This window comes from Panthera tigris, chromosome A3 (assembly GCF_018350195.1).
Source record: "Panthera tigris isolate Pti1 chromosome A3, P.tigris_Pti1_mat1.1, whole genome shotgun sequence".
Classification (NCBI taxonomy): Eukaryota; Metazoa; Chordata; class Mammalia; order Carnivora; family Felidae; genus Panthera; species Panthera tigris.
The window spans coordinates 87,588,318-87,604,204 of record NC_056662.1 but is presented as its reverse complement, the minus strand read 5'-3'; the positions used below and the strand labels follow the sequence as shown (position 1 = coordinate 87,604,204).

The following is a 15,887-nucleotide window of genomic DNA, read 5'->3' as shown; positions in this document are numbered from 1 at the left end:
ATCTGCTACTGCTCATCTCTTCCCATCTCCACTCTCAGTGATGCCACATTGCTAGCTTGAAATCGGCCACAGCGGGGGTATGTACACCACGGAAACCAGCAAGTACTACAAACCAGGCTGAGTTTGTTTTTTGGATGTTTTTTCTGGAGAGCCAGCTGTTTAACACTGACCAGCACGCGCTACGGTGAAGTGCCAGGATCTCTTCTCCACTACTGGCTTTGCTAGGACATCCAAATAACAAACAGCAGCATAGGAGCAGTATGCTATAAACGCTGCACGACCCCACCATTATCCACAAAACTTTTCGTAACACTCATGTGAGAAAACGCCGCTAGGACAATTATGACTTGCCTTCGCTGTACCTCAACTTGCCTATCCGTAAAATGGGAGTGATGATAAAACCTATCTCTTAGGACTGCTGGGAGGGTTAAAGGAGATGATGCACCAACAGGGCGGGGAGGCATTGCCTGCTCTAGAACGGCTGGTAAACGTTGTTCAGAAAGGGCCAGAGAGTAAATACACCTCTGCAGGACGTATGGTCTCTGTTGCAACTACTCAGGCAACGACTCCTGCCATCATAGCAGGACAGCAGCCACACACCATGCCTACACAAATGAGCACGGCCATGTGCCAGTAAACCCCATCTATACAAGCCGGCAGAGGCCACACTTGGCTCGTAGGCTATGGTTTGCCAACGCCTGTTCTGTAAGGAGAGATTCTTATTTTTGCTGTGTTGTTCTTACCCCCATCTAGAAAGTGAAAAAGCTGGGGCCCAGAGAGGGTAAGGTCTTCCCTAGGATTGTACAGCAAATTAACTGGCAGAGCCAGGGCATCTCCCGGCAGCCCCTCGGGGCTCTTCCCAGTTTCTGCTTCCCCATCAGAACTCGGCACCAGAGCAGGGCTCAGGGACAGGACAGGGCTGAGCGCCAAGTCAGGGCCTTGGGGAGCCCAGGGCCCACGTCACTGCCCTGGCTGCCCAGCCTCAGCTTCCAGGGAAACCCCACACAGGCTAGCAGGCCAGGCCAAAGGAGGAGAACGCTTTAAAAGAGGGAACTCGGGAACACAGACCTCCCTTCCTAATCAGGGCTGATTGCAACCTTAAGTAGAATAGCAGGCAAGGGTGCACCCCCGTTTAATTTACAGCTGGAGCCGAGGCTTGGAAGCAGCTGCAAAAATCCTTGCAAAACTACTGGCCGGCCCCTGGGGAGTTTGGGAATGGAATCAGGAAACCTGGAGAATCCACGATGCCACGTGTGGGCTGGCGCAAGCGTCTGCGTGTATGTGTGTGTGTGCGCGTATGCGTCCCTCTAGGCTTTCCGTGTCTCCCAACATGGAGGCTGCAGAGAACGCTCAAGCGGGTTTTACCCAATGCCAGGGTGCCTCCGTAATCAGGGCCATAATCAGGTTCCAGTCTGTCTGGGATGGCCCTCCCTTATGCCTCTTTCCCAGCATGATTACACATAGTATAGGCAATGAATTATAAGGTCGCCCTAGCAATTGTGGATGCAGACCCCAGTGCATGGACCGTGACATGCATGGGGCACCAGACACATCTGCCCAGCTGTGACACACACGCCCCTCAGCACCCATGCATGCCTGTGTGCTGGCATTTTGTCTCAGGTACCCAAACATACAATTGGACCCTCAAGACTTCAGCATCCACATCTGGAGTGAGACTGATCCAAGGGTCCACCCATTTAAAGGAATTACCCAAATGGTCCTTCTGTGTGGGGCAGCAGAAGGCTCTTGAGCGGCCGGCCAGCCTTCCGTTAGCTCCCGCTAGCACAAAGCCAGGTAGAGAACAGGTGCTCAGCTACCATACTCAAAACATAGAATCCAGGGAAACCTGCAGCCACCTCCCCCGCCTGTGCAGATCAGTGGGGATTTTGATTACTTAATGAGGCAAACCCCTCTCACCTCCCAGACGCTGCCCCTGGTCAAAGCGCCCGCTCTGGGAACCGGGCCTGCATGCTCTGCGTACGGCATGGGCTTCATCCAGGTGCAGAGACGGCCCCTCCCCTCCCCACTCACATCTGACCTCCTTCTCAGCCAGCTCAAATCCCACATTGCTCCTCTCTGGCACCAGCCTTTCCCCAAGCTCCCCCACCCCCACCCCCAGCACTTCCAAGTCCCAGCTGCTCTTCTCTGCCCCTAGGCTTGGTCTGGGAATGCCTGTCTCTGTAGATCCTCTCCACTTCAGGTCAAGACTCAGGCTTCTGACAACCAACTGGAGGCTTCCAGGGCTGACGGCAGTTCTGCCAACTCCCCTCTAACTGCCCCAGGGAAGCTAAGCCACATGGCTACACAACAGCCAAGAGCTCTAGCCAGCAGCCCAGGACCCTCCCTAGGACCCCACTCAAGGGCCCTCTCTAGGGGGAGGACATTATGCCTTAATAGGAATGGAGATACGAACTTGGGGAGAGAGGACAGAAGAGCCCATTGTCTGGCCTTGGTTCTAGAACTGACTCACGCTGGGCCACTAGGCAAACCCCTTCTCAGGTCTGTTTCTTCTGGAGTAATATGAGGGGCTCAGAGTTGTTCTAGAACAGCACTACTGTCCAACAGAACTTCCTGCAACGATGAAACTGTTCTAGAGCTACACTGTCCAAAATGGTAGCCACGAGCCAGGTGGGGCTATTGAGCACTTGACATGTGGTTGGTGTGACTGGGGAACTAAATTGTCTTATTTTAATTACTTTAAATGTAAATTTAAATACTCACATGTGGCTAGTGGCTACTGTATTAGACAGTGCAGTTCTGGAACCTCAGTCTCCCCAACTGGAAAATGGGTATAATAATAGAATCCAGTCTTCTGGGGTCACTGTGAGGATAAAATGAGACAATGTATATAAAGCTCTCAGCCTGATCTTTAGCACACGGTAAAATGGGTTTTAGTAATTTTTATCCTCTTTGGGGTCCTAAATTCCCTTGAGAATTGGAGGAAACCGTGAACCTTATGTCAGAATTTACACACCACAGACACACATGTGCACGTACATGCACATCACACACGTGTACACGCATACGTGCACATACATGTCACACAAGCACATTGCGCACATATTGTATGTGCACACACATCATCCACGTGCTTACACATCACATCCGCACACCCACAACCATGCATCCAATTTCAAAGGGACCCAAAGCCAGGTGGAGAGTGCCTTTCGAACATGAAAGCTCCTTCCAGCTCTAAAAATCTCCAAGGCTATGAGCACATGTTGCCGAGTCCCCATCTCCTTCCCTCCTGCCCAGGCTCAGGCATTTCAGAAAACCCTTCCTAACCCTCGGGGCCAAGCACAGAGGCAGGGCTCTGGAAAAATCCTTGCACATGGAGGGCAGGCCCAGGGCAAGGGCGACAGGATGGATTCCGTGAGCTCATCCCAGCAGCCGTCACCAGAGTTCCCAGAGAGGCTGGTGGCGTCGGGAAGGGGTGCCTGGGTGGGAGCCGGCGGTGGCGGCAGCAAGGGGTGTGGGGCGAGGAGAGGGAGGCTGGATGGAACGCGTTATAATAGCAGCTTTGTGCTCTGCTTCCCAGCTCCCTGGGAACGCCAGGAAGATTATGAAACCGGTGTCTTTGGGAATGCCAGGATATTAGCTGGAAAAAGAATAATACGAAAATAAAATAATGCTCGGGATGGAGACAGCAGACGATTAGCAGACGGAGCCAGGGCCTCCCGCTCCATGGAGGGAGCCAGGCTTGGCCCCAGCAGAAGGTTTCAGGGAAAGGCTGCCCGTGCTAATGAGCAGACAGGGCCTGCCTTCCAGCAAGATGTCTTCAGGAGGGAAACTGGCAGGCAAGGCTCGGCCTTCTGGTGGACCTGTGGGCCAGGAGAAGGATGGTAGGAGGCAAGGGGGCGCCACAGGCCTGGTGCTTGGGCCCAGACAGCCAGAAATGTCAGATTACCAGGGAGTCCACCCGGCCACCACCCACAGCTCTTCCCTGGACTCCTTCAAGGTCTGCCTCCCAATGTCCTTCCCTAAGAAGCCTCCCTCACTAGACACCATCATTCTGGAATGACTCTCATTCTGCCCTCCAGCACGTCAAAGATGCAGATCCTATGGGGTTTATTTGTACTCACATGTGAATGCCTCTCTTCCTAATCAGACGAGAGTTCCCCGTAGGCCAGGCCTCCATCATCAGATCAGGGGATCATTAGAAGTAAAAATCACTTTTCTCCCACCAAGGAGCAAGGAGAACATGTCATCATACCCTGTCTCCCTCTCTAGGACCCTGGCCACACACCTTCCCCAAATAATGGATACACTCCGCCTCTCTCTGAAAGGCATCTAAAGGGGCGCCTGGGTGGCTCAGTCGGCTAAGCATCTGACTCTTGATTTTGGCTCAGGTCATGATCTCACTATTCGTGAATTGGAGCCCCACGTGGAGTCCTGTGTCCACCCCACTACCAGTGCAGAGCCTGCCTGAGAGTCTCTCTCTCCCTCTCTTTCTCTGCCCCTCCCCTGCGCTCTCTCTCTCTCTCTCTCTCTCTCAAAATAAATAAATTTTTAAAAAACATGAAGGAAAAAAAAAGGCATCCAAGTAGGGAAGGAGGGCGATGTGACCACGCCCCTCACCTTCCTCAGGCACAATGTACTTCACATCTTCACTACTCAGAGATGGTCCTTGGACCAGCAGCACTGGCATCACCCAGAGTCCTCTTAGAAATGTAGACTCTAGGTTCACCCAGACTTGTAATCAAGAGTGTGCAACAAGGCCGCCATATTGCTCCTACGTTGACTAAGGCTGAGAAGCACTAAAGACGTGCCATGTGGTTTTTCCTTACAATGACTCTAGGATGCAGTGACTTTCCCAGGTGAGGTAACAGAGTCGCTGAAGGGATAAGTAACCTGTCCACAGCTAGGAAGCAGAGAAGGCAGAATCCAAACCAAACCTGCTCCCCTGAGAAGCCTCACCTATCCCACCATGCTCTCACCAGGCGAATCAGCAGACAAAAGTAACCAGCGGGTAAGGGCAGCACCCAGGACAGTAGCTGGGTCCTGGCACCCAGAGATCCCTACCATCTGCTCCCATGATGCAGGGTGGACTTTAGCCCCCATGCCTTGCTGGAGCATCAGTATGTCCCAGGACGAAAGACAGCAGGTTCAGGGCAGGAGCACATAAAAGTGGCCATGGAGGAGTGTGTGTGTGTGTGTGTGTGTGTGTGAGAGAGAGAGAGAGAGAGAGAGTTTGTGTGCATGTATGAGTATGTGTGCGCATGTGTGTGTGTGCATATGTGAGTGTGTGTGAGTGTGTGTGTTGTGTGCTGATGGAGGTTCGATTCACTAAAGTAGAGTAGTCTAGATAGTTACCATCAAATGGGCCTGTGGCCCTGTCCAAATGCTGGCCACACCTAAAGACTTTCCAAAACTGTGTCCTCCAACTCCAGGTCTGTGGGATCCAGCCTCTCCAACCACTGTCTGCCTCTGGTTCTCTATGTCAGCCAAGTTCCCCCAGGACTCAGAGGGCTTCACTATGTTGGTTTCTTCTGCATATCACAGGCAGGTCACATCTGCTTCACAATCAACCACCTCCTCATGTCTGTTGCCTTGACATTTGATTTCAATGCTCCCTCACGACATTTTCTCCCACATAAAGAATAAACGGATTGGTTTCTCCATGTCTGGGAAGTACCCCCCTTCATTCTCCCAGTCACCGAGCCATGAAAGCTTGGCAGTGGGTCCCCAGCCTTGTTCCTCTTCTTCCCCCAGATCCTGGCCAGCCCGGAACCCATCCACACTTCCATCCATGTGTCTCTGGCTACCTCTGGCCTTGCGTTCTCTCTCCCACGGCCCTGGCCTCCCTGCCCTAAGCGGCCCGGCCAGCGGCTGCCAGGTCCGCCTTCTTCACACAGCACTTAACCATGTGTGTCAGACTTGCCAGGGCCAGCCATGAACTCATCGCAGCCCCAGGCCCACCACGCCCGCCCCATGGCCCAGCAATGGGAGAGGCTCTACCACGCACCCAGCAGAGACTCTGGGCCCATCTGACCCTCTCCAAACTCTGCCACTATACTGCCCTCTACTGCCTCCCCTAGCTCCCACCCCAGATGGTCGCCTCATCCCAGATCACTAATCAAGGTTCCTGATGGTCTCTACTCTTCCACCCCCAATCATCCTCCGTGACTACTTGATTAATGGCCCTGAAGCCCAGCTCTGACCAGAGCACTCCTCCGCTCAACAATCCACACTGGTTCCCTACTGCTCATTGAACAGAGTCCTGTGGCCATCATCAAAAGCTCTTTGCCCAGCACTGCTTGGGTTTTTTTTTTTTCCTTTCCAGGTGCTCTTCTCCCCATCCTGGTGGTGCTGTCGACTACAGAAAAGGGGCATGACTGAAGTGGCCAATCAGAACATTCCATTCTTCACCTTCAGGCTGGCAGGGGCACATGACCAAGACAGCTAGTTAGTCACACACGAGACTGTCACAGCATCAGGGTGAAAATAGCACTCTCCTCTCTGGGGCCTCCAACTGTGAGGAAAACAGAGGATGCCGGGTGGGCTGTGCTATTTTACCTACCAGGACTTTGCCGGCTATAAAGTTGGTGTCAGTCTTTTTTGTGGGCACCATCTTTGTTACCACACAGAGTGAGGCAGTGTGAGAATGAGGCCAAGACAGAGGCAGATGTCAGAAACAGAGTCCTGCCAGGCTTAATGCCTGTTTGGCTTCTTGGGCTCTCCCATCAGTCTGAGCCCTTGAACTCCTTTTCTCTCTTTAACCCATTTCATTGAGTTTCTGTTCACCTTGGGGTGCCCGCCCAGCCTTCTCAGACATGGCCCTGACTCAGTTCTGCCACAGAGGCCTTTATCCTCCCACCCCTCAGCTGGAGCCACAAGACCACCCCCAGGCCCTGCCTTGCGCCCAAGCCAGGCCCTCTCTGACAGGACAAAGAGAGTCAATGGACACCAGCCCTGCCCTACAAGCCCTCCAGCTGTGGCTGCTCCAGCTGGGGCAGCAGTTTCCTCCCACCCAGGCTGAGCACGAGCCCAGCAGCCCAGAGCTCTGCCGTCTCCTTTCAGCCTCCCCGCAACTTGGCCCCAAGACATCATCAGACATCCAGCATTATCCAGCCCCCAGAGGGTGTCCTCTCCCATACTGCCACCTGGCCCACCATCAAGGCCCGAGAGGGCTGTAACCCCTCTCGGGACTCTGCCAACTTCACCTCCTCTCCCTGATTCCATCCCATCAGATCCTGGGCCTGTCCTCGGTACTCCCTGGTTCAAGGCAAAGACCCACTGCTCCTCACTCAGACCAAATCCTCATGTACATGTGCATATGCACACACACACACACACACACACACACACATGCACACACACACAACTGGTGCACATGTCAGCTATAGAAGCTGGTGGGACCTGCTCCCTGAGTCACAGCCCAAAGCCCCAGGGGGTGGGCAGTCCTGGCTAGATTTCAGAAGGGTCTCTGACTCTGTATCTCCTCCCACCTCCAGAAATCCCCAGGCCAAAACAGAGCGGAGAATGGCCCTACTCAGACTAGCCAGGAAGGGTCTGCTCATCTTTTGGGGGAACACATCAGCCAGACCCTAGGTAACCTTGAGCTGCCCCAATGTGACCTGCTCCAGAAAGTGTGCTCTAAGGCAGAAAGCCAGCCTGAGGACTCAGTTTCTGAGGTACATCTCTCCCCCAGAATTCCCAGGGATGCCATGACACGGCTTCTGTCCAGCCAAGGAGCACTCGTGTCCAACCAAGGACATTCAGGGGTTATTAGACCTCTCTGGCTACTCCCTGGGGTGAGGCCAAAGCCTCCCAGACCCACCCTGCAGCAGCCAGCCTCTTCAAGAAGAGCCAGGTCCCTCGGCTCTAGCCATAGGTCAGACCGAGACCCTCTCTGCCTGCTCCCAACTTGACTACACAAAGCAGCAGTGGATCTCCCAGTGCCAAGAAGGGAGCCATTTTATTTTAGGAGCACACCCAGACTGCCATCTACTTTCCCCACAGGCAACCCTAAAGGAACTGTGTAGCCAAGGTGACCAGCCACTGTTCCATCTGAAGTGCTATCCCGGGGGCTCCTACTTCAGCCCTGAACAGCCCTGGAAAGCAAGTTGCACCCCGCTGACCCACCACAGGCCAGGGACAACGTACCAGAGCCCCCTCGAGGGCAAACACGGCCGCAGGCCCTGTCTTCTCCAGGGGCTCCATGCGGCGGCGCCAGCGGCGGCGGCGGAAGGCATCCGTCTTGCGGTACTCCAGGTGGAACTTCCAGCCAAAGAGCGAGGCGTACTCCCAGCCCTCGCCCTCCGCCTCTGCCTGCCTGTGCTGCATGGGAGAGAACAGGGCAGGCTCAGGCACTGCTTGGAGGCTTGCAAGGAGTTCTTGGGCTGGACTCCTGCTGTGCCTCTCTGGCTTGCCCTCCAGGAGTCCCCACCCGCTCCACACCAGCACCCTCCAGGTGGGAAAACCTGGGAGGGCTACCTGGAGGAGGAGGGCTCTTAGCAGCTTCTGCAATGACAAGAGCCTGAGTCCGAAAATCAGGAGGGGAAGAGGCTCCCCGGGTTGTGGGGACCCAAGGAACCAGAAAGGGAAGGTCGACTAAAGCAGTGCTGAAAACACTCGGCTTTGGGTTTGTTTGTTTACTCAGATTAAGAATGGATTTCATGGATCCAAGGTTTTCTTGTCATTTCCTTTTTCTTCTTCACCTCCCAGCTTATAAAAATAGAAGCGGGTAAATGAAGATTCTGTTTCCCGACTCCAGGCTCTTTTTCCTTAGGCTAGACCTAGGTCAGCTGTGGAGGTACCCCGCCCCCACATTTCCTCGAGGGGACCCTTTCCCAGACCTGGAGAGAGACTTGGAAGTCCCTTCCTATTCAGCTGGTGACCTGAGAGACTGCCCTCTGGTACGCCTCAGGCTCAGGCTATGAACTAAGCAGTAAGTGCCTGTCCTAGAGGGCAGCTGGACTGGGCGAGCCATGCTGCCTGACACGGTTCACCTCTGTCCCCTGGGTGCTCCTACAGGGAGAGCTGAGTCTGTCTGGTTCATGGCACCAAAAATGGTTTGTTGCCTCAAAACCTTGCTTCTCCCTGGACCCAGTGACATACTTGTCTGGATTCTCTGTGCCCAAAGAGAAAGGAAGAAATTTGGGTGATGCCAAAGGCTACTTTTGGACTGGGGGAAGCCTGGTTCTTGGACCAAAATTCAACTGCGGGCTTGGGAAGGAAGAACACAGAGCAAGAGGCCCCAGGGAAGGCAGGCACTGAGGCTGTGCAGCACCTGGGCATCTGCAGGACTCTAGGAGCAGGTGCATGTGCTGTGTGCACTCATGTGTCCACTCTACGCCTCTGTGCTGTGGGTATACGGGCATGCCTGTGGGCATGTGTACTTGCACTGTGTACACATCCCCTGGTAAATGCTGAGGGAGCCCACCGAGGCCACTCTCCCAGCTGGCACACTCACACGATGCATACGTCCTCACCTACCAGCTCCAGCGGCCCCCTTCTCCAGGGAACTGCCCATGCTGAAGGAAGCAAGCCCCATGGGGAGGGTGCGTCCCTCAGCCCAGCCCCAGCAACTCCAGCCGATGACACAGCTAAGAGGCTACAAACCCCAGCCCCCTTGCCTCCAGGTGAGAATGATTTTCTGCTGCTCCAAGGGGCACCCCTCCCCAAGCCACAGCTCAGACCAAAACTGACTTGGCCTAAGACCACATCTTTGCTCCCAGCACTCCTGAGAGCACTGCTTCCGTAAACTACCTGCAGCCAAACATGTGCTCAGACCCTGCCTCTAGGACACGCAGCCATAGCCAGAGTCTGGCTATGCCTTTGTACCTCCAGGTCTTGTGCAATTCCAAGTGCATCTCCTTGCGTAGTCATGGGCATCTGGCTGTGAGCATCTGGACAAGCATGGGAAGATCTGCGTGTGCACTGTGCACGTGCTGGGTGTGATCTGTGAGCATCTCGAGGGAGCTCATGTGCCTTATACGTGTCCTGAGCACACACGCGTGTGTCTGTGCACACATGTGCCCAGCTGGCCTCCCCCAGCCAGGGCTTCATCCCACCCACCACCTAGTGGGCTCACCCTCTTCAGTGCCTCCATCTGGCTGAGGTCCCTCCTGCGCAGGCGGACCCAGCGCCGTCGACGGTGCGTGTAGTACATCTTCTCAGCAGGAACCCAGTGCTTTGGCTTCCGATCCGGGGGGATGGGGATACTGTACTCCCAGCCTGGGGGAAGGGCACCTGTCAGTCATTGCCCAGCCATTCCCCATCTCTCCAGAGGCTCTCTCTCCCTCTGGGGCACACTCACAGGCTCATGACTGACCACCGACTCTTAATTTATAGCTACAAGTATGGGCTGATCTAAGAAGTCCCCTGGATGAAGCAGCCCATTGAAGGCCGGTGCCCCGGGGCAAAAGGCCCTGCACTCAGCTGTCCCACCAGCACACCTCTTGATCTTGCTGGGGTGGGTCCCATCGGGCCCCATGTGCTGCCCACCTTGCTCATCAACGGCCCGATTGAGGTCCGTGGACCACTCTTCATCTTCCCACTTCCAGCCCAGGGGGCACTCAATGTCATCCTTGGGAAGCACCTTCTCCCCATTCTAGGACAGGCAAGTGTGAGAAGAGACAGGTATCAGCAGGGAAGCAGAAAAGATGCAACTTGACAACATACATCCCTGAAGCCCCAGGTGCCACTCCAGATCAGCATCCTACCCACACTGGTTCTCACACTGTTTCTCTGGAAACCAGAGCATGAAGCTGGGGACTTGGGAACAGGAGAGAAAATGTCCCATCTCCTCTGAGCCACAGGACCCTCCTGAGCCCAAATATCCAGGACCCCAGGAAAGCAAATGCCACCTGCCCCTGGAGCACCCACTTACCACATCCGTGTAGTTGTCACTCATGTAGATCCACTGGCCTCCAGGGAGCCGGGTCTGGTTCTCAAACACCTCCTCCACAAAACTCAGGTGGCCCGCGTCAATGTCATGGAGCAGGCTGGAGGTGGGGAAGGGTCAGAACCTCCCCACCTATCCCCACCTCCAGCAGAGTACCCCAAGGCCTTGGCCAAGCTTCCCGCATCAGCTTCACCCCACCAACAACAGGGTAAAGAGAAGAGGGAAAGGAGGGGCAGAGGGTCAAGGGGAGAGAGCAAAAGGGGACGCAGGGATACCTAGAGACACTCATAGACAAAAGAATATACCACCACCCAAGATAAAGAAAAAGACATCAAAAAGAGAGAGAGGGCTGAAGACACCAAAAGCCTGGTGGGTGTAGAAGCTCAATAGATAGATAGTTGTTGAAATGGAAAATGTCATCAAGCTGTATGCTTAAGAATTGCATGCTTGAGATAATATATATTACACTTCAATTTTTTTTTCAAAAGTAAAAAAAAAAAAAAAAGAAAGAAAGAAAGAAAGAAATCCAGTTGTTGAACGTCAAACAGGAAAAGAGAAAGGAGAAAGAAAGGACAGTGATACAGATAGACCGCCTTGTTCTGAGAGGCACTTAAGAGAGAGAGGAGGGGCCTCAGGCATAGGAAGGGTTGACACAGAGAGGAAGAAACAGGCTGTGACCTCTTGGAGAAGAAGGTTGCAACCAATGGAGGCAAATTCAAATGGAGGCCAACTTTAGTTTAATAATAAAGGACTTTCTTGGGTCGCCTGGGTGGCTCAGTCGGGTAAGCGTCCAACTTTGGCTCAGGTCATGATTTTGCGGTCCGTAGGTTTGAGCCCCACATCGGGTTCCATGCTGACAGCTCAGAGCCTGGAGCCTGCTTCATATTCTGTGTCTCCCTCTCTCTCTGCCCTCCCCCCAGCTCTCTCTTTCTCTCTCACTCTCTCTCTCTCTCTCAAAAGCAAATACACATTAAAAAATAATAATAATAATAAACAATAAAGGACTTTCCAATTGTTAGAGCCCTTCCAGAAAAGAACGGCGCCTCGCCAGCCCCTGGCCCTGGAAGAGTTCAAGTGGAAGTCCCCACTGCCAGCATAGGGGTGGTAGAGCAATTAATAGCACTGTAGCCTTTCGGAGAAAGGACCAGAGCAGAGGGGTCCCCCAGCCTCCCTGCCCGTGACTCACGTCTTCTCTGGACACACGAACCAGTCTCCAGCCCAGGTCCAGCCGGCCGAGGGGCGGAAGCTATCTTTGGGTAGCTTAATCTTTCCCGTGACATCAGAAAACTTGGGGTAGGTGAGGCCTGTTGTGCCCCAGTTCCCAACCAGGGCCAGTTTGGTCTGGTTCTCATACTGGAGAGCAAGCAATAAAGAGAAGTGAGGGAGTCCAGCACAGCTTGGGGCACGGAGGGCAGGCAGGGCAGGCCAGCAGCACTCACCGTTTCAGCAAAGACGGACAGCTTTCCCTCAGCAAACTGGTTAAACTCCTTCTCATCCACAGAAAGCCCAAACCAGAGCTTCACCCGTATCTGCACTGGCATCCGGGCTCCAGGAACGCCCTCCATTGGATACTAGGTACGAGAGAAGGACAGAAACCCATGATTCCCTTTAGGATCAGGATGTCCCAACTGAGACAGGGGTTGGGAGGGAAGGGGGGGGTCCTCCAGGACTGGACATATTGGCCTGACACCCACTAGACATATGTCCTGTTGGAGGAATTACCAGAATTTCACAGAAAGAGAAGATATACATTTTTTTTGAAAATTCTTAATGTTTATTTATTTTTGAGAGAGACAGACAAAGCACAAGTCAGGGGAGGGGCAGAGAGAGAGGGAGACACAGACCCCGAAGCAGGCTCCAGGCTCTGAGCTGTCAGCACACAGCCCGACACGGGGCTCAAACCCACAGACTGCAAAATCATGACCTGAGCCGAAGTCGGACCCTCAACCGACTGAGCCACCAGGTGCCCCAGGAATGTATAATTAAGAAGGCCTCTCCCCACCTGCCAAGATTCCTCCCCGCCAAAGAGGACTATCATCCGCACCTAGGCGATCTTTGCTAAAATTAGCCATGCCTAGATAGACCAGGGTCCCCCATTCTCCCCTCTCCCACCACATCCCATTTCTGTTTCTTCTAGAGTAACACTGCCCAATGGAACATATAACATTTCCGTCGCAATGAAAATGGTTTATACCCACATGGTCTAGTCTGGTAGCACTAGCCCCTTGTGGCTGGTGACTGAACACTTGAAACGTAGCTGCTGTGACCGAGGAACCAAATTTTTAGTTTTATTTCATTTTAATTAACTTAAATGTAAATAGCACCTTATGCCCACCATATTGGAAAGTGCAGTTCTACTATGTATCTCTAAAGGAGATAACAACGATCCAGGTCTGGAAGGGGAGGAGGTTAAAGCTTCCTCCTTAATTTTCAGTTTGTTTGGGATGGGGGGTTGTGTTTTTGTTATTTTTGTCTTGGCTCGATGTCAGTGTATCATCTGATAGCCCTATCCTTTCAAGCGCTTATCAGCATGTTAACCACTAGGCACTGGTCCTCAATTGCTTATTATCCTGAAACTTTCAGAAGCTCTGCCAAAATGGAATAACCACAACAACCCAGCATAAAACATTTATTCTCCACAACTACTTCCCTGTTTGATTGAAATCAACGGTCAGATATGGCCTGAGGAACAGAAGTTCTCACTCTTAGAACAACACCCTGTCTCTTATAGGAAGTAGCACATTAAGTACCTAGGTTTCGTGAGCATGAGCCTGGAGGGGTATCTCCTCCTCCGCAATGGGGTGGGGGCTGAATGAGAGGAGAAGGGAGTTTTGATGGGTTCAGAAGAGGAAAGGGGGGGCCGAGGTAAGAGGTCCGCAACAGGTAGAGGAGGCCTACACCCCAGGAAGGAGAGCCCAGGCCATGGAAAGGGATCAGAAAGGGGTGCAGGGCATGCCACGACAATGATGGTCTCACCCTTCACCCGGTCTCTCTGCTTTTTGTTCATCCGTGGTAAAGCCTGGAGGAGGGCCTGACCCCACATGTCACCCCCTGGAAACCTCCCATGACTGTTGGCTTCAGCTGTCCCCTCCCTGGGGTGGTTAGTGGCCTTTTTCCCTCCAAACCACGAGCCCCAGGGAGATGGCAGGAATGCCTGACCCTCCCTTCCCCCTTCCAACCCCAGTCTCTCCCCTGCCCTCCCCTAGACGGGGCCAGCCTGCCGGACCCAAAATAGCAACAGCAAATAAAGAAATGTCTAGTTTGGGGCTCCTCTCCCTCTCTACTGGTGCTCATTTTTTCCAACTTTGGTTTAAGTTAAGAAACACCAATGTTTTCTTGGTCTCTGCTTGCTGCCAACATTTTTGTAGAGCTTGCTCAGGAGCTACTGGCGGGGCTCATAAACTCAGTGGGGAAGACTTCGAGAAACAATTCTATATCTTTTTTTTTCCTTCCTTTCTTTTTTTTTTTTTTTTTTTTTTTTTTGCTTGGAATCAGGGAAAAATGTTCAGTTTGTGTTTCCCCAAAGACGCAGGGCCGAGAGGTCAGAGCATGAAGCTCATCCTGTTCAAGTACATCCCCACCTGCACTCTAGCCAGACAACCTTTCCTGGTTAGCCCCGCTCCGATGCGGCAGCTCCTTCACTTCCTTTCCCTTCTGCCCTGCTAGGCGAGAAGCTGGCTTAGGAGGGATGCAAAGCAGGATGCTAGGAGGTTAGGACAGCACAGGGAACATGCCCCAGGTGGCACGTATGCAGGTGAGAGGGGGCAGCCCACTGCCTGACACCTGCCCACTCTCTCTCTAGGCAAAGCTGGCCTCCCCAGTGACCCCAAGTCCAGGTATCTACTCATCTCTGCCTTTATGTCGGCCTCCAGTCGTGCTGGTGGAGCCTCCTCTCCCCAGGGAGCAAGGGAGCTCCACGGGGGAGAAAGGGGAGAAGAGCGGAGAGAAACGGACATTCATGGATCACACCTCGTTCCAGCAAGATCCATGGCCTGCGTCACCTAACTGAATCCTGAAAACCTGTGAAGTGGGCAGCCTCCTGCTCATTTTACAGGTCAGAAGACCGCCAGCAGTTCAGGGAGGTTAGGCAACACAGGATTCCAGCCAACCCCGTGACCTGTCCACACACACTGTGCCGTTGAAGCCTGTCCTCTCTACCGACCCCAGGGGGTGACAGGAATGACTGGCCAATACGTGAATGGGTTGACCAACAGCCACTGAGAGGTTTGAGTCTAAGGCTAACCAACAATGAGTGGCTGGAAGAGGCGAGGCAGGTGCCGGTCCTAGTGTGGATAGAAGGAGGGGCGGGGGAGAGAAGGCTGAGAGCAAGGGGCTGGGGCAGATGGGCCAGGCTGGGAAGAAGGCCAGATGGCTTATAATTCCAACAGAACCATCTGGAGTGAGCAGTGAGTGGCAAGGGGCAGGCCTGCCTTCCAGGGCTACTCTTCCTCTGGCAGGACAGCCTCAGTGACAGCCCTTCTAACAGGGACTCTCCCCTCAGACCCGGGCAGTCATGGCACAGGAAGGGATTTCCCTGAATTGTGTCCTGGCCACCAGGCCACAGTATATCCCAACCAACGCAGCCTCGGCTCTCTGTTCCCACATTAACCTAGAGAGGAGGATGGGGGTCCTCAGGCACCTGCTCACATCCCTGTCACTCAGCCCAAGGCTGGCCAGTCAAGAAGACGGACAGGGTGCAAGGATGGGGGTTGGAGGAGGAGGAAGGGGAGGAGAGGTGCAGGCAGAACAACATGAAGGGTACTGGATTACTCGCCCCCAGCTCCCTGAGGGGCCAGAGCCTTAGGCACACTCGATGCCCAAACACCAGCCTTCCCACAGGGAAGAACTTGAATCTGAGCATGATCCCAGCTGGAGTCAAAGCACTCGGGCAGAGCATTGAGGTCTCTACCAAGGCTCTTACAGGTTGGGGTGGGGGCTGAGAGCTGAACCCCTCTCCCAGAGGTCTGGCTGGGGAGATCGAGAACAGCCTTGGGAGTCAGCCCCTCCCAGACAGCCAGGGGGCGGAGGGGCACAGACC

At 53.8% G+C, this 15,887-nt stretch overlaps 1 protein-coding gene across 7 annotated transcripts in view; it reads right to left on the bottom strand.

Annotated features, from left to right (window-relative positions):
* The window catches only part of DYSF (dysferlin), a 224,096-nt gene that overhangs the window by 96,807 nt on the left and 111,402 nt on the right, over positions 1–15,887 (bottom strand). For all 7 annotated transcript variants that reach the window (XM_042981697.1, XM_042981701.1, XM_042981699.1 and 4 more), the window contains 6 exons: positions 12,289–12,420; positions 12,036–12,202; positions 10,835–10,949; positions 10,450–10,555; positions 10,037–10,179; positions 8,107–8,280 (listed from right to left, as the gene is read on the bottom strand). In XM_042981697.1, coding sequence (XP_042837631.1) covers positions 8,107–8,280; positions 10,037–10,179; positions 10,450–10,555; positions 10,835–10,949; positions 12,036–12,202; positions 12,289–12,420 — 837 coding nt within the window. The remainder of the gene's footprint in view (positions 1–8,106; positions 8,281–10,036; positions 10,180–10,449; positions 10,556–10,834; positions 10,950–12,035; positions 12,203–12,288; positions 12,421–15,887) is intronic.